Source organism: Thalassophryne amazonica, chromosome 6 (genome assembly GCF_902500255.1).
Source record: "Thalassophryne amazonica chromosome 6, fThaAma1.1, whole genome shotgun sequence".
NCBI lineage: Eukaryota > Metazoa > Chordata > Actinopteri > Batrachoidiformes > Batrachoididae > Thalassophryne > Thalassophryne amazonica.
The window spans coordinates 18148542-18170558 of NC_047108.1; the positions used below are offsets into that span (position 1 = coordinate 18148542).

The window sequence follows — 22017 nt, forward strand, 5'->3', positions numbered from 1 at the left end:
AGTGAGGACTGGATGTTTTTGGTCCCAGGTCTCTGTGGAGGATCTTTGGATCCTGGCTGGAATGACTTTGTGTCCAATGAAGAATTACTTAGTGAGACTCTGATGAGGAGGATGACTAACACTGAGGGAAAATCACACACCACATTTACTCCACGTGGTGAGTTTCTCTGGATATGATCCAGGACACGGGCGTGTCAGTGTTGAGGACCCCAGAGACTGGAGAAGGACAAGAACACATCCAGGTTTCACCTTCATCCAGCTGCAGCAGACTGATGGTTATTTGGGTGAGGTGGGGATGGACTGGTTGCCTGGCGGTGTGGTTGCCATCCCATGGCTGACCTGACCTCCGAAACCTGCCATTTTTCTTTCTTTCTGTCTTTTTTTTTTTTACTTTTATTGTTGTAATCAAGTCGAAATTTTATTAAATGCACCAGTTTCATGATTTTTCCCTGTGTCTATTTTGTTCGTCCAGATATTTGTCAGATTTTATTTATGCATGTCCCTTCGGCTGCTCCCTTGTTTTACACTTGGGGTCGCCACAGCAACTCCAAGGTGGATCTGCATGTTGAATTGGCACAAGTTTTACGCGGGATGCCCTTCCTGACGCAACTCCACATTACATGGAGAAATGTGGCAGGGGTGGGATTTGAACCCGGAACCTTCTGAACTGAAACCAAGCGCATTAACCACTTGGCCACCACCCCTGCATTTTATTGTAAATTTTGTATTTTGTTTAATATACATGCACATCGAAGCATTAAAAAAGCAGCCGTTTAACAGCAGGGGGCAGCAAAACACCGATTTAGCGTCTCGACTGCCAAACAAACGCGAGCCAGAAGAAGACTAAACATGATGGAGTGTTGCTGTCGGCAAAGACAAAAACCAAACTGCTGTGTTTATGAACATGTACGTACGTTTGTATGTTTGTGATAAAGATGCGTTTTAATCAACTTTCTGCTGCTGGCCAGTCTGTGCAGCTAAACGCTGAGTTACTCCGTTGTTTTGGTTAGCGCGTTACCGTGGCAACCCGAGTCTCGTCGTTTATCCACACGATTAATGATCGTCTTAAATACAGTCGGATGAAGTGTGTCAGTTCCATACGTGACAATTAGTGAAATTTGTTGTGCGAAATACATTTTTTATTGTAGTATTGCTTTATCAATTTTATTGTGTCTATTTGATGTATATCAAATTGTAATAATGTTTTAAGTACAGTCATTTGCCCAGTTCTGGATCACTTTTTTGAAAGTTCCGCTATACGGAGCCATAATACAAATGAATATTTGGTACAATAAATGCCCAATACAACAATACCCAATAAAGGATATTCAGTTGCATTATGGCTCCGTATAGCGCGACTTTAAAAAAGGTGATCCGGAACTGGGCAACCATCTGTATTGTTATATTGGGTATTTGGATGTTATCTAGCTGAAAAAGTCTGGATGGGGTAGCCCTTCTACTTAAAGTGTGAAGCCACGATTATGTGTGGTGCAAATATTTGCCGGAAATGGATCACGACACTGCGTCACTTTGGGGTCATTCCTGGCATCTGGCTGGAGCCCTTCTAATGGAGAATGATACACACTGTGCCAGAGAATGTGTATTGAACACAAAATGATATAAATTCTACTTATTAAATGAAAATTTACTTAGTTTCGAAAGTCACTTTTATATGTTTTTACGAGCAAAAAATGAAGTGTTTTAAAATACCTTCAAACCTGCATTATTTGGTCCATACAACCCCTGGCAAAAATTATGGAATCACCGGCCTCGGAGGATGTTCATTCAGTTGTTTAATTTTGTAGAAAAAAAGCAGATGACAGACATGACACAAAACTAAAGTAATTTCAAATGGCAACTTTCTGGCTTTAAGAAACACTATAAGAAATCAGGGAAAAAAAATTGTGGCAGTCAGTAACGGTTACTTTTTTAGACCAAGCAGAGGGAAAAAAATATGGAATCACTCAATCCTGAGGAAAACATTATGGAATCATGAAAAACAAAAACACTCCAACACATCACTAGTATTTTGTTGCACCACCTCTGGCTTTTATAACAGCTTGCAGTCTCTGAGGCATGGACTTAATGAGTGACAAACAGTACTGTTCATCAATCTGGCTCCAACTTTCTCTGATTGCTGTTGCCAGATCAGCTTTGCAGGTTGGAGCCTTGTCATGGACCATTTTCTTCAACTTCCACCAAAGATTTTCAATTGGATTAAGATCCGGACTATTTGCAGGCCATGACATTGACCCTATGTGTCTTTTTGCAAGGAATGTTTTCACAGTTTTTGCTCTATGGCAAGATGCATTATCATCTTGAAAAATGATTTCATCATCCCCAAACATCCTTTCAATTGATGGGATAAGAAAAGTGTCCAAAATATCAACGTAAACTTGTGCATTTATTGATGATGTAATGACAGCCATCTCCCCAGTGCCTTTACCTGACATGCAGCCCCATATCATCAATGACTGAGGAAATTTACATGTTCTCTTCAGGGAGTCATCTTTATAAATCTCATTGGAATGGCACCAAACAAAAGTTCCAGCATCATCACCTTGCCCAATGCAGATTTGAGATTCATCACTGAATATGACTTTCATCCAGTCATTCACAGTCCACGATTGCTTTTCCTTAGCCCATTGTAACCTTGTTTTTTTCTGTTTAGGTGTTAATGATGGCTTTCGTTTAGTTTTTCTGTACGTAAATCCCATTTCCTTTAGGCGGTTTCTTACAGTTCGGTCACAGACGTTGACTCCAGTTTCCTCCCATTCGTTCCTCATTTGTTTTGTTGTGCATTTTCGATTTTTGAGACATATTGCTTTAAGTTTTCTGTCTTGACGCTTTGATGTCTTCCTTGGTCTACCAGTATGTTTGCCTTTAATTGCCTTCCCATGTTGTTTGCTTTTGGTCCAGAGTTTAGACACAGCTGACTGTGAACAACCAACATCTTTTGCAACATTGCGTGATGATTTACCCTCTTTTAAGAGTTTGATAATCCTCTCCTTTGTTTCAATTGACATCTCTCGTGTTGGAGCCATGATTTATGTCAGTCCACTTGGTGCAACAGCTCTGCAAGGTGTGATCACTCCTTTTTAGATGCAGACTAACGAGCAGATCTGATTTGATGCAGGTGTTAGTTTTGTGGATGAAAATTTACAGGGTGATTCCATAATTTATTCCTCAAAATTGAGTGAGTCCATATTTTTTTTCCCTCTGCTTGGTCTAAAAAAGTAACCGTTACTGACTGCCACAATTATTTTTCCTGATTTCTTATAGTGTTTCTTAAAGCCAGAAAGTTGCCATTTGAAATTACTTTAGTTTTGTGTCATGTCTGTGATCTGCTTTTTTCTACAAAATTAAACAACTGAATGAACATCCTCTGAGGCTGGTGATTCCATAATTATTGCCAGGGGTTGTATATGGTCAGTAAAAAGTTGCTAAATTGAAATAGGTTTATTGAGATTCCACATTATTTCTGACAAAGCATAAATGTTGACGTTGACGTTCCCCCACAATGCAAGTTGTACACTTCATCTGAGTCTCTGTAAGTGACCACTCACAAAACAGAAGGATATTTTAGTGTCACTCAAAGAGTCTTCAGAGACGCCTATGAGTCCTCTTTTTAGGTCCGTGGTCCAGTGATTAAGCGTTGGGCTTGAGACCAGAGGATCCTCGATTCAAATCCCATCCTGACCGGAATATCACGAAGGGCCCTTGGGCAAGATCCTTAATCCCCTAGTTGCTCCCGGTGTGTAGTGAGCGCCTTGTATGGCAGCACCCTCACATCTGAGTGAATGTGAGGCATTACTTGTGAAGCGCTTTGAGCATCTGATGCAGATGGAAAGGTGCTATGTAAATGCAGTCCATTTACCATGTGCTGTGTTACAAGACCTCTCATAACAAAAGATCAACTTATTTCTCTATAGTACTACACTGTATATAACTGGAAACAGTGTGTATCCACCATTCAACCTTCATGAACAAAATAATGCTTAATGATAATAATGCTAACCTTTTAACTCAATGAAGTGGGTCAGGATAGCACAAGATGCCCCAACTTGTTATCATTTTGCACCTTATATTGTTAGAGATGGAGAGCAAAGAAGATTTTAAATGTGTGGAGGTGAGATTTCTCCTGAATTAAAAAGTAAAAGCCCCCACATTCATGCCCATTCGTGATGTTGAGGTGACCCCCAAAGTACACATGGCTCATAAGTACTGACACAAGGCTGCTGCTTCAGTGATCCATAACCGGCAAATTTTCGCATCAGAGATAAATGCGTGCAGCAATTAAACAGCAAGTCATAACACACTGACATTTTCTACCCATGTAAGTAAGTATTTTCCCACTTTAGAACCAGTGACACCAAATGGCTAACTCACCTTTGCTACTTAATAGAGATCATCACTTTCACACTTGCACAAATGAGTGAGTCAGAAAACACGTGCCCACCACGGAGACCGGATGTTTTGATTCCTCTGCTGATCACAAAGATGGCTGGATCCGGTCAAGTTTGTGGTCGTTTGTAGACAAAACATCAGTCTTTCTTTTGATACCGAGTATTAGTTTATTCGTGGTGATTACGAGAAACGGCGGCGCAAATACTACAACAGTGATCCGGAACTGGCAATGATCCAGAACTGGGCAAGTGACTGTATTTATGCGTTTGTTAAATGTAATTCTGAATAAAAACAACAGAACATCTGTTCTGAATCTTTCGGAATAACATGTAGAGAAAGTCATAGTTTGATCACTATTTATGTTGACTGTCAGTGAACTCTAATTAAAACTGGACCAGCACTCATTGGACATCATAAATATAACGCAATGCAAAACTGCCCTCAACCGTATGAGCATGTAATCAATGAAAGAGTGTGGAAAGAATGTGACCTTTTGACCTCTTGAAATAGGTCAAGATTAGTTATCTTTCAACTTGTCCAAGGTTTGTGTCCCTAGAATGTTCCCTGTGAATTTGAAGACCCTGGCAGTAATAGGACTGGACTGAGCACAGACAGACAGACAGACGTAAAAACAGAAAACCACCAACTGTCTCCTGGCCAAAAAACTGGTCTGATTCATCGAAAAGGTTTCTATGGGTGAAAGATCGTTCCTAATTTTGTTTGTGATGCATGGATTAGATCAATTCTGTGTTGAACTGAATGTTTGAGTTTATGTGTTAACTGACAGGCCGACATCTTTATCATGGACATTCATTCCCTTGAATAATGATGTGCACTCATCAAATGTTTAAAAAGAGTTTACAGTAATCCTTTACAGAAACTGAGGTTTTGAATCTTTACCATCATCAGACCTGCAGATCCGGTTCATGACCTGAAATTTCCCAGAACTCATCAGTACCAGACAGCTGCGGGTTTTCTGAAGGTATGGAGCGATACGTCATTCTGGGTCGGATTGGAGAAGGAGCCCATGGCATCGTCTTCAAAGCTAAACATGTGGAGGTAACCATGCTATATGCCACACCTTGAATATGACACCTTCAGGTCTGCTATGAAGCTTTACGAGGTCTGTTAGAAAAGTATCGGACCTTTTTATTTTTTGCAAAAACCTCATGGATTTGAATCACGTGTGCTTGCATGAGCAAACCTTGAACCTTCGTGCGCATGCGTGAACTTTTTCACACCTGTTGATTGCATCATTTTCTGGTAAGCAGCCTTTGTTTGAGGATGTGTTGTGCGCTCGGCAGATTTTCATTGCAAGGAAAAAGACGGAACGACTGGAGCAGCGCCGCATCAAATTATGCCAGAAACTGGGCGACAGCCAGGTGGAAACCATTCGGATGATTCAGACAGCTTTCGGTGACTTTTCAGTCGTGTGTCTATCCGAGAAATTGCGGAAGAGGTAGGCATCATTTTTCAGAGTCCAGCATGTCCTGTGAGACTTCAACACAAAGTTGCTTTTGCTCTGCCATCAGCAGCTTCGGCATGAATTTCATCGCCACTCTTTTCATGGCCAAATCTTCTGTCACAGTGGAATGTGTCGAAAAAGTGCTGATGTCCACCTCTTCTGCAATTTCTCGGATAGTCACTCACGGTCCCGCTTCATCACAGCATTCACTGTGGAATGACCTGGTCATTTCAGCATGTTAATGGCCGACCAGAGCGTGGCTCGCTCTCCACTGTTGTGCAGACGTCTTTAAACCAGTTGTACCGCTCCTTAATCTGTGTGATGCCCATAGGATCATCACTGAAAGCCGTCTGAATCATCCGAATGGTTTCCACCTGGCTGTCACCCAGTTTCTGTCAAAATTTGATGCGGCGCTGCTCCAGTCGTTCCGTCTTTTTCCTTGCAATGAAAATCCGCTGAGCGCACAACACATGTCCTCACACAAAGGCTGCTTACCAGCAAATGATGTAATCAACAGGCGTGAAAAAGTTCACGCATGCGCACGAAGGTTCAAGGTTGGCTCATCCAAGCACACGTGATTCAAATCCATCAGGTTTTTGCAAAAAATAAAAAGGTCCGATACTTGTATAAGATACACGGAAAAAGGTTTTCAGTGTTTGTGCATGTTAGATAAAGGTAAAAATCAACTTTATTCATCCAGAAGGAAATTATTTTGCCAGAGTACAGAAAGAGTAAACAATGGTTAGTTAAATACACAGTTACAGAAAGTGTTAGTATTAAATAGAAATCAATCTTTTTTTTTTACACTCAACAAAAATATAAACGCAACACTTTTGGTTTTGCTCCCATTTTGTATGAGATGAACTCAAAGATCTAAAACTTTTTCCACATACACAATGGGCCTCATGTATCAATGTTGCGCACTTGTGGCGTAAATTTACGGTGTAAATTTGAAGTACACCAAAGTTGCCATGACATGTATCAAGCAGTGCGCACCTGCCCAGTTCCGGCGTACGCCTGACGCGACCTTGATAAATACGGCGGGTGAAAACAATCGTAATTATAATAAACATGCCCATAAATATTCAGACTCCGCTTCAGACACACCCTCATTTTACGACATGGAAGCCAGGAAGACGGCAAAGAAAAAGAACTCCACCAATCACCATGCGTGCCAATAGAGCGTCAAAAGCGGCCGTCATATCAATTGTTTTGTAGTATAATCAAAAAAGTGTTACAGTGGTCCCTTGTTTATCACGGGAGTTACGTTGTAAAAATAGCCCGTAATACGCGAAACCGCGACGTAGTCAGCGTTATTTTTTACAATTATTATAGACGTTTTAAAGCTGTAAAAACCCTGTAAAACCACTTTATACACTTTCTCAATCAGGCATGAACATTTTCTCACTTTTCTCTCGTGTGTAAACACTCTCAAAGTTCAAACCTTAGTAGAAAAATAAGACCAAACTGTTTTCAGGCCCAAACATTTGTTTGAGAAATAAAAATAGAACGTTTTCCTATAAATAATTATGATGGCTTTTAGAACTAACGAATTTAATTTTAACGATCAACGTACGAGGTTGGACACATAAGAAATTATTAATAGTGACTGACCAGTATTTCACAGATCAGGCCTCTGCGTCCTGACGCTGCGCCTTTTTCCACTCACACCTGGCTGCAGGTGTCTGTTTCCGAGTGACAAACACAGTTAAGAGTAGTTGTTGGCGCTCTTTTTTCTTCTGGGCGAGAAGATTCTTATAAACAGACATGCAGAACACAGAACACTGTAAAAAAACAAAAAAAGGCATGCAAGATTGGACTAAAAACGCCGCGAAACGACGAGGCCGCAAAAGGTGAACCGTGTTATAGCGAGGGACCACTGTATTCTCTTTTCACATGTCAATAATTCTTGACATGTGGATATTTGCTCGCTCAATTAATAAGACACGCCTAATTTTTCGGATTTCTTTATTCTTAAAATGTATTTCTTTATTTATTTTATTGTGACAAACGAATGGAGATGACACAACCTGATTGCAGCACGGGCGAAGGGAATGAGAACACTACAGTTGTAATTATCAATTTCACAGTCTAAAACGATCACATCACATAAAGTTAAGCTCAGCGCTGCTCTGGCTCTAGGCTCGAAGTCTGGAGGAAAAAGGCTAGCAGCACTTTCTTTGCAGTCAGCGCTGTGGCCACGGATCATGCTCGAGACCAACAATCCTGCAAAAGCAGGATTTGTATTGATTATTATGTAGTATAATCAGGAAAGTGTTATTTATGTAACATATGCATTGATTTGTATGATGGCACTGTTTATCAGGCTGATCATATTCATTTTTATGTGGATTCCAGTGCTGGTTCATTTTGGTGTATAATTTACACCACCTCTCGACCTGGTGTATATTTTCAGCGCAGCGTACGCCAACGACCACATTGATAAATGCCAAGTGGCGCAGCCGTTTTGGCGTACACCCCGTATACGAGGTCTGTCAATAAAGTATAGGTCCTTTTTATTTTTTTCAAAAACTATATGGATTTCATTCATATGTTTTTACGTCAGACATGCTTGAACCCTCGTGCGCATGCGTACGTTTTTCCACGCCTGTCGGTGACGTCATTCGCCTGTGAGCACTCCTTGTGGGAGGAGTCGTCCAGCCCCTCGTTGGAATTCCTTTGTCTAAGAAGTTGCTGAGAGACTGGCGCTTTGTTTGATCAAAATTTTTTCTAAACCTGTGAGACACATCGAAGTGGACACGGTTCGAAAAATTAAGCTGGTTTTCTGTGAAAATTTTAACAGCTGATGAGAGATTTTGAGGTGATACTGTTGCTTTAAGGACTTCCCACGGTGCGAGACGTCGCGCAGCGCTCTCAGGTGCCATCGTCAGCCTGTTTCAAGCTGAAAACCTCCACATTTCAGGCTCTATTGATCCAGGACGTCGTGAGAGAACAGAGAAGTTTCAGAAGAAGTCGGTTTCAGCATTTTATCCGGATATTCCACTGTTAAAGGAGATTTTTTTAATGAAAGACGTGCGGACGGATTGCAGCATCGGCTCGCAGCCGCTGCGACGCTCCGCCACAGGAAAAACACCTCTGTTGGAAGCCTTAAGGACAAGTTGGAACATGTCCAGCTGTTAAACAATTTCTCATATACTCACTCCACTGAAAGCCATCAAAAGCCGCCTGGATTTTACAAATGGTTATCAACACGGAGGTGTTTTTCCTGTGCCACTGCACCGCGCCGGCTGCGTCCCGACGCGCGGACCCGTCACCTCAAAATCTCTCATCAGCCGTTAAAATTTTCACCGAAAACCATCTTAATTTTTCAAACCGTGTCCACTTCGATGTGCCTCACAGGTTTAGAAAAAATTTTGATCAAACAAAGCGCCAGTCTCTAAGCAACTTCTCAGACAAAGGAATTCCGACGAGGGGCTGGACGACTCCTCCCACAAGGAGTGCTCACAGGCGAATGACGTCACCGACAGGCGTGGAAAAACTCACGCATGCGCACGAGGGTTCAAGCATGTCTGACGTAAAAACATATGAATGAAATCCATATAGTTTTTGAAAAAAATAAAAAGGACCTATACTTTATTGACAGCCCTCGTACGCTCAAATATCGCCGTACGCACGTTGATACATGAGGCCCAATATCACCATTTCCCTCAAATATTGTTCACAAACCAGTCTAAATCTGTGATAGTGAGCACTTCTCCTTTGCTGAGATAACACATCCACAATAAAAGGCCACTCTGAAAGGTGCAGTTTTGTTTTATTGGGGGGGATACCAGTCAGTATCTGGTGTGACCACCATTTGCCTCATGCAGTGCAACACATCTCCTTCGCGTAGAGTTGATCAGGTTGTCAATTGTGGCCTGTGGAATGTTGGTCCACTCCTCTTCAATGGCTGTGCGAAGTTGCTGGATATTGGCAGGAACTGGTACACGCTGTCGTATACGCCGGTCCAGAGCATCCCAAACATGCTCAATGGGTGACAAGTCCGGTGAGTATGCCGGCCATGCAAGAACTGGGACATTTTCAGCTTCCAAGAATTGTGTACAGATCCTTGCAACATGGGGCCATGCATTATCCTACTGCAACATGAGGTGATGTTCTTGGATGTATGGCACAACAGTGGGCCTCAGGATCTCGTCACGGTATCTCTGTGCATTCAAAATGCCATCAATAAAATGCACCTGTGTTCTTCGTCCATAACAGACGCCTGCCCATACCATAACCCCACCGCCACCATGGGCCACTCGATCCACAACATTGACATCAGAAAACCGCTCACCCACACGACGCCACACACACTGTCTGCCATCTGCCCTGAACAGTGTGAACCGGGATTCATCCGTGAAGAGAACACCTCTCCAACGTGCCAAACGGCAGCGAATGTGAGCATTTGCCCACTCAAGCCGGTTACGATGACGAACTGGAGTCAGGTCGAGACCCCGATGAGGACGACAAGCATGCAGATGAGCTTCCCTGAGATGGTTTCTGACAGTTTGTGCAGAAATTCTTTGGTTATGCGAACCAATTGTTTCAGCAGCTGTCCGAGTGGCTGGTCTCAGACGATCTTGGAGGTGAACATGCTGGATGTGGAGGTCCTGGGCTGGTGTGGTTACACGTGGTCTGCGGTTGTGAGGCTGGTTGGATGTACTGCTAAATTCTCTAAAACGCCTTTGGAGACGGCTTATGGTAGAGAAATGAACATTCAATACATGAGCAACAGCTCTGGTTGACATTCCTGCTGTCAGCATGCCAATTGTACGCTCCCTCAAATCTTGTGACATCTGTGGCATTGTGCTGTGTGATAAAACTGCACCTTTCAGAGTGGCCTTTTATTGTGGGCAGTCTAAGGCACACCTGTGCACTAATCATGGTGTCTAATCAGCATCTTGATATGGCACACCTGTGAGGTGGGATGGATTATCTCAGCAAAGGAGAAGTGCTCACTATCACAGATTTAGACTGGTTTGTGAACAATATTTGAGGGAAATGGTGATATTGTGTATGTGGAAAAAGTTTTAGATCTTTGAGTTCATCTTGTTATGTGTCGGACGCAGTCGGAGCACCGACCCAGCGTTTGTCAGGACCCAGCATGAAATAAGCAGAGCACGGTTCAAAAGATAACAGAATTTAATAATCATAATGAGTGCAGTGATAAACAACCAAAAATGTCCGCGGTCTGGTGAGGTGAAAACACGGCGCGCTCTCAGCAGCGCAAACGGTCCGGAGCCACAGCAGTTCGGACCCAGGGATCCCGCCGACACCCCCCAGGTGGCCGCGACAAACCGAGTCTGTGAAGAAAGAAAACATGAGGTGAGTCCAACACTCTCCACCCAGAGAGACACAGCTCAAAAGGTGCACACAATCAGCAAACACTTCCTGGCTTAAATATATATCAGCTTCTCACCCTGCAGGCACGGAACAACTCAGTTCAAATCTCCACTGCAGCAGAAGCTGATTAGACAATTAGCATAACGTGACAGCTCAATAACACAAGGTGTGAGGGACACCAAATCCACTGTCATTACCAAAACCAAATTACCTCAGGAAGTGTGCTGAAGAGCATGAGACCTCACCCAATCCTCCTTCACAGACTGTGGCGTCAAACCTGGAGCGGTCTCTGCGTCCGTAATGGTGAGATTGTTCTCCTGACGTCGATCTCGCACGTCTGCTCACAAGGTCGAGTCTCTGGCAATCACACACTGTGCATTCAAGGTTTAAATGCAGCAATCTCTGATGAAGACAGAATACACCACAGCTGTGAGTCCTGATGACCTGCACGTGAAAACAAGCCTCAGGTGTTCAGGGTGAGGTCCTAATGCTCAGCCACTCAGTCCTGAATGCATACCACCTGGTGGGAGAAACAGAAAACAAAAACAAAGCCAACCAAACACCCCAGCACACAACACATCTCATACAAAATTGGAGCAAAACCAAAAGTGTTGCGTTTATATTTTTGTTGGCTGTACAATAAGTACAACAAATTTATGTGACGTGACTGAAAGATACGAGATATATATACTCGTATACTCCACAAGATGTTTGACACTATTGCACATAACTCAGTAACTCTGAATAATTCTGTTCATTGTGTATTCACCCTGTATTCATCCTTATGTGTTCATCCTGGGGAGTAATTATACAGTCTGATTGCCACAGGTAAGAAAGACCTGGTGTGGCATTCTGTGGTGCACCTCGGTGGTCTCAGTCTAAGACTGAAGGTGCTTTGACAGGATATCAATGTGGTATGCAGTGAGTGGGAGGTGTTGCCCGACTGCTGAGCAGCATCCTCCTCTCTGACACGTCCACCACAGACTCCAGCTCAACCCCCAGGACAGAGCCTTTTGAGTCTGTTCGTGTCAGCTGCCTTCAGCCTGCTGCTGCAGTACACTATAGCATATATGCTGTAGTGGTCGGTGGTCTGGAGACCACCAAGTGATAAAACATCTGCAACATATTTCTACAAACATTGAAAGATCTGGGCCTCCTGAGGAAGTACAGTCATGAAGGTGGAGGCTCCACCAGTGGCCTGGATTACTAACTACCTCACAGGCTGCTCACAGTATGTGAGGCTTCAGTGTAGAGTTGTAGACCAGGTTATGGTCTGCTTTGCTGAGCAGAGGGAGGGCTATAGCATTCAGAGCTTCCTTGATATTAGTATACAGCAGGTCTGTTGTCTTATTGTCTCTTGTTTTATAGTCCACAAACTGCTTACAAGTGGAAGAGATGTTGAAAAGGTAACATGGTTAAAATCCCTAGAGATGGCAATGAAAGCACTGGGGTGTAGGATATGCAGCCTCGCTGTCGCGGAGGTGATGACATCACTGGCCCCGACGCTGGGGCAGCTGGTAAGATATAACCAATGAGGACGATGGTGTGGGAAAAGTCTCCGGGCAAATAATAAGGACAAAGACTCACTGCCAACAGTTCAGTGTTGGGTCTATTCACACGTTCCTTCACCGTAACATGTCTGGGATGCACCACTTGTTGTTCATGTAGACAGCGACAACCCCCCCCGCCTTTCATTTTGCCACTGTTGGCACAGCTCCGGTCCCCTCACACCAACTGAAAGCTGGGTAAACTCACTACAGAGTCCAGAATGATGATGTGCGGTCACGTCTCTGTGAAGCACAAGACTTGGCTCTCACGAAACACACTGTCGCTCCTCAGGAGCAGAGTGGTCTCCATCAACCATAAATGGAAGAAGTTCAGATCTACCAGGACTCTTCCTAGAGCTGGCCGCCCGTCTAAACTGAGCGATCGGGGGAGAAGGACCTTAGTCAGGGAGTGACCAAGAACCCGATGATCCACTCTGTCAGAGCTCCAGCATTCCTGTGTGGAGAGAGGGGAACTTTCCAGAAGGACAACCATCTCTGCAGCAATCCACCAATCATGCCTGTATGGTAGAGTGACCAGATGGAATCCACTCCTTAGTAAAAGGCACATGGCAGCTCACATGGAGTTTGACAAAAGGCACCTGAAGGACTCTCAGACCAGGAAAAACAAAATTCTCTGATCTGATGAGACAAAGATTGAACTCTTTGGCGTCATGTTTGGAGGAAACCAGGCACCATCCCTACAGTGAAGCATGGTGGTGGCAGCATCATGCTGTGGGGATGTTTTTCAGCAGCAGGAACTGGGGGCTAGTCAGGATTGAGGGAAAGATGAATGCAGCAATGTACAGAGACATCCTGGATGAAAACCTGCTTTACAGCATTCTTGGACTCAGACTGGGGCGACGGTTCCTCTTTCAGCACGACAATGACCGTAAGCACACAGCCAAGATATCAAAGGAGTGACTTCAGGACAACTCTGTTAATGTCCTTGAGTGGCCCAGCCAGAGCCCAGACCTGAATCTGATTGAACATCTCTGGAGAGATCTGAAAATGGCTGTGCACCAATGCTCCACATCCAGCCTGATGGAGCTTGAGAGGTGCTGTAAAGAGGAATGGGCCAAACTGCCCAAAGATAGGTGCACCAAGCTTGTGGCATCATATTCAAGAAGACTTGAGGCTGTAATTGTTGCCAAAGGTGCATCAACAAAGTATTGAGCAAAAACTGTGAATAGTTATTTGCATGTGATTTCTTAGTTTTTTTTTTATTTTTAATACATTTGCAAAAAAATATGTAATGTCGTTATGGGGTGTTGTGAGTAGAACTTTGGGGGATCAAATGAACTTACTCCATTTTGGAATTAGGCTGTAACATAATAAAATGTGGAAAAAGTGAAGTGCTGTGAATACTTTCCAAATGCACCTTATGAAGGGCACTCAGTCATTTAATCTATGAGTGCTTTGAAGTGGCACAGATGCATTCAAGGTGGAGGTGAGATTACATCAAGGATCGGCTGTGAGTCCTTTCTTGTTTGCAGTAGTGATGGACAGGTTAATGGACAAGATCAGACAGGCATGTCCAAGGACTGTAATGTTTGCAGCTGACTTTGTGATCTGTAGTGAGAGTAGAGAACAGGTTGAGTCTAGTCTGGAGATGTGGAGATATGCTCTGGAGAGCAGAGGAATGAAAGACAGTAGGAGCAAGACTGAGTACGTGTGTGAATGAGAGGGAGCCCAGTGGTATCGTGCGGTTACAAGGAGTAGAGTTGGCTAAGGTAGATGAGTTTAAATACTTGGGGTCAACTATCCAAAGTAAATATCACATACTTGAACTGCTGAGCTGAAAAAACAGGACTAAAGGTGGACTGTGTCCTATGTTCAGGGATTGCAGTGGAGCTAAGTGTCTGTGTCAAATTTGGTTCTTTATTGGTCTCAGGACCAGTTTGAAAACACATCTGTAACCAGAGAAGAATAATGTGTGGATCTGTGTCAGAGTGGAGAGACAGTGGCTCTGAAGAAGGTCGCTCTGAGGAGACTGGAGGACGGAATTCCCAACCAGGCTCTGAGGGAGATCAAAGCCTTGCAGCAGATCGAAGACAACCAGCATGTGAGTGTCACACTGTGAATTCAGAACCAGAACTATACAGGGCCCGTTCAGTAGGCATGTGAATCTCACTACTGACAATGATTCAATACACACCTTCCAGCGATACGATAGATATAGTGATACTGACGATATGATGCGATATGATTCATCCCTGTTCCCGATTCAATGCAATTTAATATGTATTTGATGGCAATTCAATTCCTCACAATGCGATACGATGCAATTTGGTGTGATACGATTAGGGATGGGTATTGATAAGATTTTATCGATATCGATCGATTCCCTTATCAATACCTCTTGTGAATTTTCTGTGTACTAAAAGTAGGCTTTACAGGTTTTCTATGTCAACAACATTTTATTGAGTCTTAAAGTAAATAAATATGAAATTGGTCACTAGATCCTTGATGTACAAGATGGATCCTTGATCTCTGGACCAAAATAGAAATAAACAAAATCTGTAGTTTTTGTCAAAAGCATTTCCTTTCAGACATTAATGACATAAATGTAACTCCATAGACTCTGAGCTGAGCTCTTCAGCCGGCTGCAGCATGTCAGGATGTAATTCATAAAAAAAAAAAAAAAGGACGTCTCATTTTTTTCACGGTTTTGGTCAGTTGTAGTTGATTGTTTGTATTACAATGTTTGGAAAGACGTGTCATTTGATTTAAAATGGCGATTTGCTCTGAAGTTATTAATTCAGACTGAAATCTGAGCATCTCTTTGGAGCTGCGCACTGAGTCCCACAAAACAGAGGATATTATTATTATTATTGCTATTATTATTATTTAATTTACCTGATGGACAACTTCAGTTTATGCATCGGTTGGTGATCACACCAGTGGACTTGCCACTTCTGAAAACCAGCAAAGCAGAGAACCAGTGAACAGCGGGTTGGAACGCTCCTTGGTTGCTTCAAGCTTCAAGCAGCCCGCTGCAGTCTGCAATCAACGTCGAGAAATAATTATTTTCTCGATAAACACCCTCAAAAACAACAGCTGTTCGGGTGCCCCAAACCGTCCATGGTGCATTCAATATGCCTCAGAAAAAATCGATGCAACCAGGCAGCAAGCGATGCACACTGAATGAATCGATGCACTCGCATTGCGCACATTTGTATCTACAACACCTGGCAAAAATTATGGAATCACCGGCCTCGGAGGATGTTCATTCAGTTGTTTAATTTTGTAGAAAAAAAGCAGATCACAGACATGACACAAAACTAAAGTCATTTCAAATGGCAACTTTCTGGCTTTAAGAAACACTATAAGAAATCAAGAAAAAAGATTGTGGCAGTCAGTAATGGTTACTTTTTTAGACCAAGCAGAGGAAAAAAATATGGAATCACTCAATTCTGAGGAAAAAATTATGGAATCACCCTGTAAATTTTCATCCCCAAAACTAACACCTGCATCATATCAGATCTGCTCGTTAGTCTGCATCTAAAAAGGAGTGAACACACCTTGGAGAGCTGTTGCACCAAGTGGACTGACATGAATCATGGCTCCAACACGAGATATGTCAATTGAAACAAAGGAGAGGATTATCAAACTCTTAAAAGAGAGTAAATCATCATGCAATGCTGCAAAAGATGTTGGTTGTTCACAGTCAGCTGTGTCTAAACTCTGGACCAAATACAAACAACATGAGAAGGTTGTTAAAGGCAAACATACTGGTAGACCAAGGAAGACATCAAAGCGTCAAGACAGAAAACTTAAAGCAATATGTCTCAAAAATCGAAAAATGCACAACAAAACAAATGAGGAACGAATGGGAGGAAACTGGAGTCAACGTCTGTGACCGAACTGTAAGAAACCTCCTAATGGAAATGGGATTTACATACAGAAAAGCTAAACGAAAGCCATCATTAACACCGAAACAGAAAAAAAACAAGGTTACAATGGGCTAAGGAAAAGCAATCGTGGACTGTGGATGACTGGATGAAAGTCATATTCAGTGATGAATCTCAAATCTGCATTGGGCAAGGTGATGATGCTGGAACTTTTGTTTGGTGCCGTTCCAATGAGATTTATAAAGATGACTGCCTGAAGAGAACATGTAAATTTCCACAGTCATTGATGATATGGGGTTGCATGTCAGGTAAAGGCACTGGGGAGATGGCTGTCATTACATCAATAAATGCACAAGTTTACATTGATATTTTGGACAATTGAAAGGATGTTTGGGGATGATGAAATCATTTTTCAAGATGATAATGCATCTTGCCATAGAGCAAAAACTGCGAAAACATTCCTTGCAAGAAGACACGTAGGGTCAATGTCATGGCACAGGGTCAATGTCAATGAGCAGATCTGATTTGATGCAGGTGTTAGTTTTGAGGATGAAAATTTACAGGGTGATTCCATAATTATTTCCTCAGAATTGAGTGATTCCATATTTTTTTTCCTCTGCTTGGTCTAAAAAAGTAACCGTTACTGACTGCCATAATATTTTTTCTTGATTTCTTATAGTGTTTCTTAAAGCCAGAAAGTTGCCATTTGAAATGACTTTAGTTTTGTGTCATGTCTGTGATCTGCTTTTTTTCTACAAAATTAAACAACTGAATGAACATCCTCTGAGGCCGGTGATTCCATAATTTTTGCCAGGGGTTGTAGATACCGATTCATATCAATTAATCTTCACATGCCTACCATTCAGGCCGCCAAATGACCGCACACACCAATGTGTTCATTAAAATCTCAGTCTCTGGCCCCTCCCCCTGTCATTAGATCATATCACACTCAGAAACTTTTCAGTTGTTACAGAGCAAAAATCGCCATTGGTCTGTTTGACAATAGAGAGTTCCATCATCAGTGGTTGCTATGGTGACGGGATGCAGCCAGTGTTTCAGTGTTTCTGTCTCTTCCTCAGGTTGTCAAACTGAAGGACGTCTTCCCTCACGGTACGGGGTTTGTTTTGGTTTTTGACTTCATGCTGTCTGACCTCTCAGAGGTCATCAGGAACTCCCAGCACCCTCTGACTCCAGCTCAGGTCAAAGGTTACATGGTGATGCTGCTGAAGGGCGTGGCCTTCCTGCATCGCAACAATATCATGCACCGGGTGAGTTTGAAGCTCATGTCTATTCTATTCCTGTATCCTTTCAGAATAAAAGTCCTGGTGAGTGTCAGTGTGTGCGTGTGTGTGTGTGTGTGCGCGTGTGTGTGTGTGTGTGTGTGTGTGTGTGTGTGTGTGTGTGTGTGTGTGTGTGTGTGTGTAGGACCTGAAGCCAGCGAACCTCCTCATCAGCTCCTCGGGCCATCTGAAAATTGCAGACTTCGGCCTTGCCAGACTGTTCAGTGAGGATGGTGAGAGGCTGTACAGCCACCAGGTGGCCACCAGGTGGGTGAGTGACAGAGAGACAGACACACACAGAGAGATGCCCTGTGAGACTGACTGCAGTGTGTGTGTGTTCAGGTGGTACAGAGCTCCAGAACTGCTCTATGGAGCCAGAAAGTATGATCAGGGAGTCGACCTGTGGTGAGAATACTACAGTATTTATACTGCTACTGCATTTTTTCTACTGTTGCTGCAGTAGAAATGCAGTGTGTGTGTGTGTATGCATGTGCACGTGTGCATGCAGTTGTGTGTGCGCATGCCTGTATGTATGACTCAGTATGTCTTATTACTGTGTGTGTGTGTGTGTGCGTTTGTGTGCGTATGTATGTGTGTAAATCAGTGACGGCTGCTGGTCTGTCAAAGAGGGGAAGCTCGTTGTCGACTTACCTCATAAAATTTGTCTAATTTATTTATGTGGAAATTCAAATATGTAAAATGGTCATAATAGTCCTGAGTTGCACAAGCATTTCACAGTTTATATCTCCATTACATACAGTATTTTATGTTGGCATAATCACATGAGATTAGATTAGATAGAATTTTATTTAGAACTTTATTAATCCCTTGGGAAGACTCCTTCAGGGATTATAATACAAGTATATTATTCATGTTTTTAAACAAAAATACCATAAAAAAATCAAGAAGCACATAAAGCCTTTATTATTAAACATACATAACAGCCTGACCATATGAGCCTGACTGTATCAAAAGCTTCAAAACACTGAACCATTGCTTCATATTGATTCAGTGGTTGAAAACGTTTCTCCATCACTAATTTCCGTCAGTAAAGCACATCAGCGACCACAAATTATTGCCAAATGTGCCCGGAACGACTTACATTCATGAATACTTTGATGTTGTGTTGTGAACAGGGATGTTAATTAATGTGCGACGACCTTAAACACTAACTTACTGAAGAACGAAGCAGAGAGTAACTCACCTGGATCTCACACAACGTCTAATCCGGTACCTGATGCCTGCGATCTGTGAATGTTCCTGGCATCAAAATCACCAGTTTCGTCCATGTCTGTTGGCTGTCAGCAGAATTTGACTCATTTTGTTTGGCTGCGGCACAATTTTTTATTTTTTTTAGTTTTGTAGCACTGTATATGATACCTCACATGCGCCTTTAAAGCAGACTGATTTATAACGCACGCAAAACCCTATGGAACAAATTTTAAAAAGCATAAATACACAAAAATGTGCAAATTAATTCTCACATTCCTATATCTCAAAATAACTGTCAATCAAAACAGGATTCAGCCTTTCCACTGATCATCCAATCATTGTGCAGAAATCCAGCATCCAGGCCCGCCCACAGCTCCATTCACCCCAGAGATGCTCAGAGTCTGGGGGTGGGACAAAATCGTGGCATTTATCCAATAACTGTCAAGTTTTTAGGCAATGAAAAAAAACCTTTCCAGGCAGTTCCATTGAAGTGAACGGACACTCGGCTTCTGCAGGAAAATGCATTGACCGTAGACCGTATGAGAAAAAGATTTATGAGAAGTTAAAAGAGAGTCAGTTGATTTGTGATAAGTAGCTGATTCTGAACGAACTTGTCTTCAAAATGAATGTCTTTTAACGCATTTGTAGTCAATGAAATGTTAACAAACTACATATTTGACCACTTTACTTTTTTGACAATTTAGGAGAAGCTGAGCTTCCCTTGCATCCTGAGAGAAAACTCCTCTGGTGTATATGGGTCCGCACGCACGTGTCTGCCAACGGGTCCATGTGCATGCGTGTGTGTGTCAACATGTCTTTTTGGTCTGTGTGCGTGTGTGTGTGCGTGCGCGCGTGTGTGTGCGTGTGTGTGTGTGTGTGTGAACATGTCTTATTTGTGTGTGTGTGTGTTGCAGGGCTGTGGGCTGTATTTTTGGAGAGCTGTTAAACTCCTCCCCTCTGTTTCCCGGTGAGAATGATATTGAACAGCTGTGCTGCGTACTCCGGGTGCTGGGAACGCCGACCCAGGACATGTGGCCTGTAAGACCCAGAACCCATCTTACTAAGTCACATCCTCTTTATTTCAAACATCCAATCACAGGTCTCCTGGCTTTAGCGCTCACAGTGACGTTCTGTTTACCCTTGTACTTAAAGAAGGTTAAAATTCAGATAATGTCAAACCAAACAAAAGAGGAAAAAATGTTGAAATATGTTGTAAAAATATGTTTTCTTTTCAGCGTAAAGGGAGATTTTTCATCTGTGCAGGAGATGGTGGAGTTGCCAGATTACAATAAAATCAGCTTTAAGGAGAATCCAGCAATCCCACTGGAAGAGATAGTCTCTGACACATGTCCCCAGGCCATCGATCTGCTCTATAAATTCCTGGTTTATCCGTCCAAACAGCGCTGCTCCACCAACAAGGTGCCTCAGGAAGTGAAAGGTCTTTTGTCCTTACAGGGCCCACAGACTGTGGAGTTCCACAGGGTCTGGTTTGAGGTCCCTTCTTTTCTGCTTGAATGTCAGTCTAATAGTGTTCATTTATTGGCACCGTTTTGTAATCTGCTTGGGTGACTGAAGACCTTCATTGATGAATATGATAAATATTCTCCTAAATTTAATTTTGCAGTTAAAAAAAAAAAAAAACTTGCATGTTATCAAAAACATTGTGCAGCTGTGTGTCACAATAGAAACCAGACACATTTCTCCTGACTGGATGGCTTTTCTCGTGAAGGAACTTTGATAATTGTGCACAGTCTCGACTCTGGTCTTAAAAAAGTAGTTGAGGAAAATTAGAATTCTGCACATGACTTTTTACTCATTTCTCCTGCAGGCTCTCATCCATCCATACTTCTTCACTTCTCCACTTCCTGCTCACCACTCGGAGCTCCCCATCCCTCAGAGGGGGGGCCGACTGTTCCGCCAGCGCCTGCAGGCCCCGCCTACAGAGTTCTCAGTAGATCTGCCCCTGCAGCACAGTGTGGTGGACCCTGCGCTGCTTCGGGGACACGCCTCCTGCCACTGGACTGCTGCCAACCAATGAGCTGCAAGTTTGAAAAGCACATGTTGAATAGTGGATTCTAGGTCACGTGACATTCATTATTTATCTCATTGCATGGAGTGCATGCATTTTTCTCTCATTTGCACATTTCCATGACGCTGCAACACACTTGACACGTAAATGCTTCAAGAATGTGCGGATCCCTTAGCTTCTTGTAAGAGCCATTCCGGAATACGAGGAAGCTAAATCCAGCCGCCGCTGTGTTTGCAGGGACATTTTTCTTATGAAACACTGTCAGATGAAGAAACTTGTGATTTTTCTCTGGATTAAAGAAAGCAGACGTGTTTCTCTCTTTCAACTTGTGCACATATGACTACACATATTCTTTCCTTTAAACTCATAAAGATTCGTTAATACCTCAGTGCAGCTCTGAGAGCAAAGACTAACAAAATACACATTATAAATAATACCAATACCAATAAAAACTAGAGCACCACGCTCGTAGAGTGCAAACCTCCGCCAACACTAGTTTCCAGTTCCACTAATTTTTACCTTGGTACAAAGGTCAAAGTCCTATTAGAAGTGACTTTTCATAAGTTAAAATATAATACAAAATATAGATCAAAAGGGCTTTTCAGCGTGAAAAAGAATCAAATATCCGCTAAATCTGCAATACAGATCAGATGGGAACAAACTTAATCTATTCATTGAGAATATCACTTTTCACCTCCTTTTGATTGAGATATAATGCAAAATGTACATTAAAGGGGGTTTTCAATGTTAAATTTAAATGGCCACACAATCCAGATCAGATCTGGATCAAAGTAGAGAAGCTTGAATCTTCGACTGGACTGGGTTGCTTGATGTGAGAATGTTTCACTTCTAATTGCAGAAGCTTCCTCAGCTAAAATTC

The 22017-nt window shown here is 42.6% G+C and overlaps 1 protein-coding gene across 2 annotated transcripts; it reads left to right on the forward strand.

The window, feature by feature from the left end:
* Window positions 1-826: 826 nt before the first annotated feature.
* cdk20 (cyclin-dependent kinase 20) lies at window positions 827-21573 on the forward strand. Of its 2 annotated transcripts, none has more exons than XM_034171849.1 (9): window positions 827-906; window positions 5317-5466; window positions 14714-14827; window positions 17696-17884; window positions 18042-18163; window positions 18239-18301; window positions 20023-20146; window positions 20372-20546; window positions 20937-21573. In XM_034171849.1, the coding sequence occupies exons 2-9, from the start codon at window positions 5392-5394 to the stop codon at window positions 21185-21187; spliced, it is 1113 nt and encodes a 370-aa protein (XP_034027740.1). In that variant the 5' UTR covers window positions 827-906; window positions 5317-5391; the 3' UTR covers window positions 21188-21573. The 2 variants fall into 2 exon arrangements, with proteins under 2 accessions (XP_034027740.1, XP_034027741.1); XM_034171850.1 differs by having other exon boundaries at window positions 840-906; window positions 5325-5466; window positions 20372-20527; window positions 20937-21567.
* The last annotated feature ends 444 nt before the right edge of the window (window positions 21574-22017 follow it).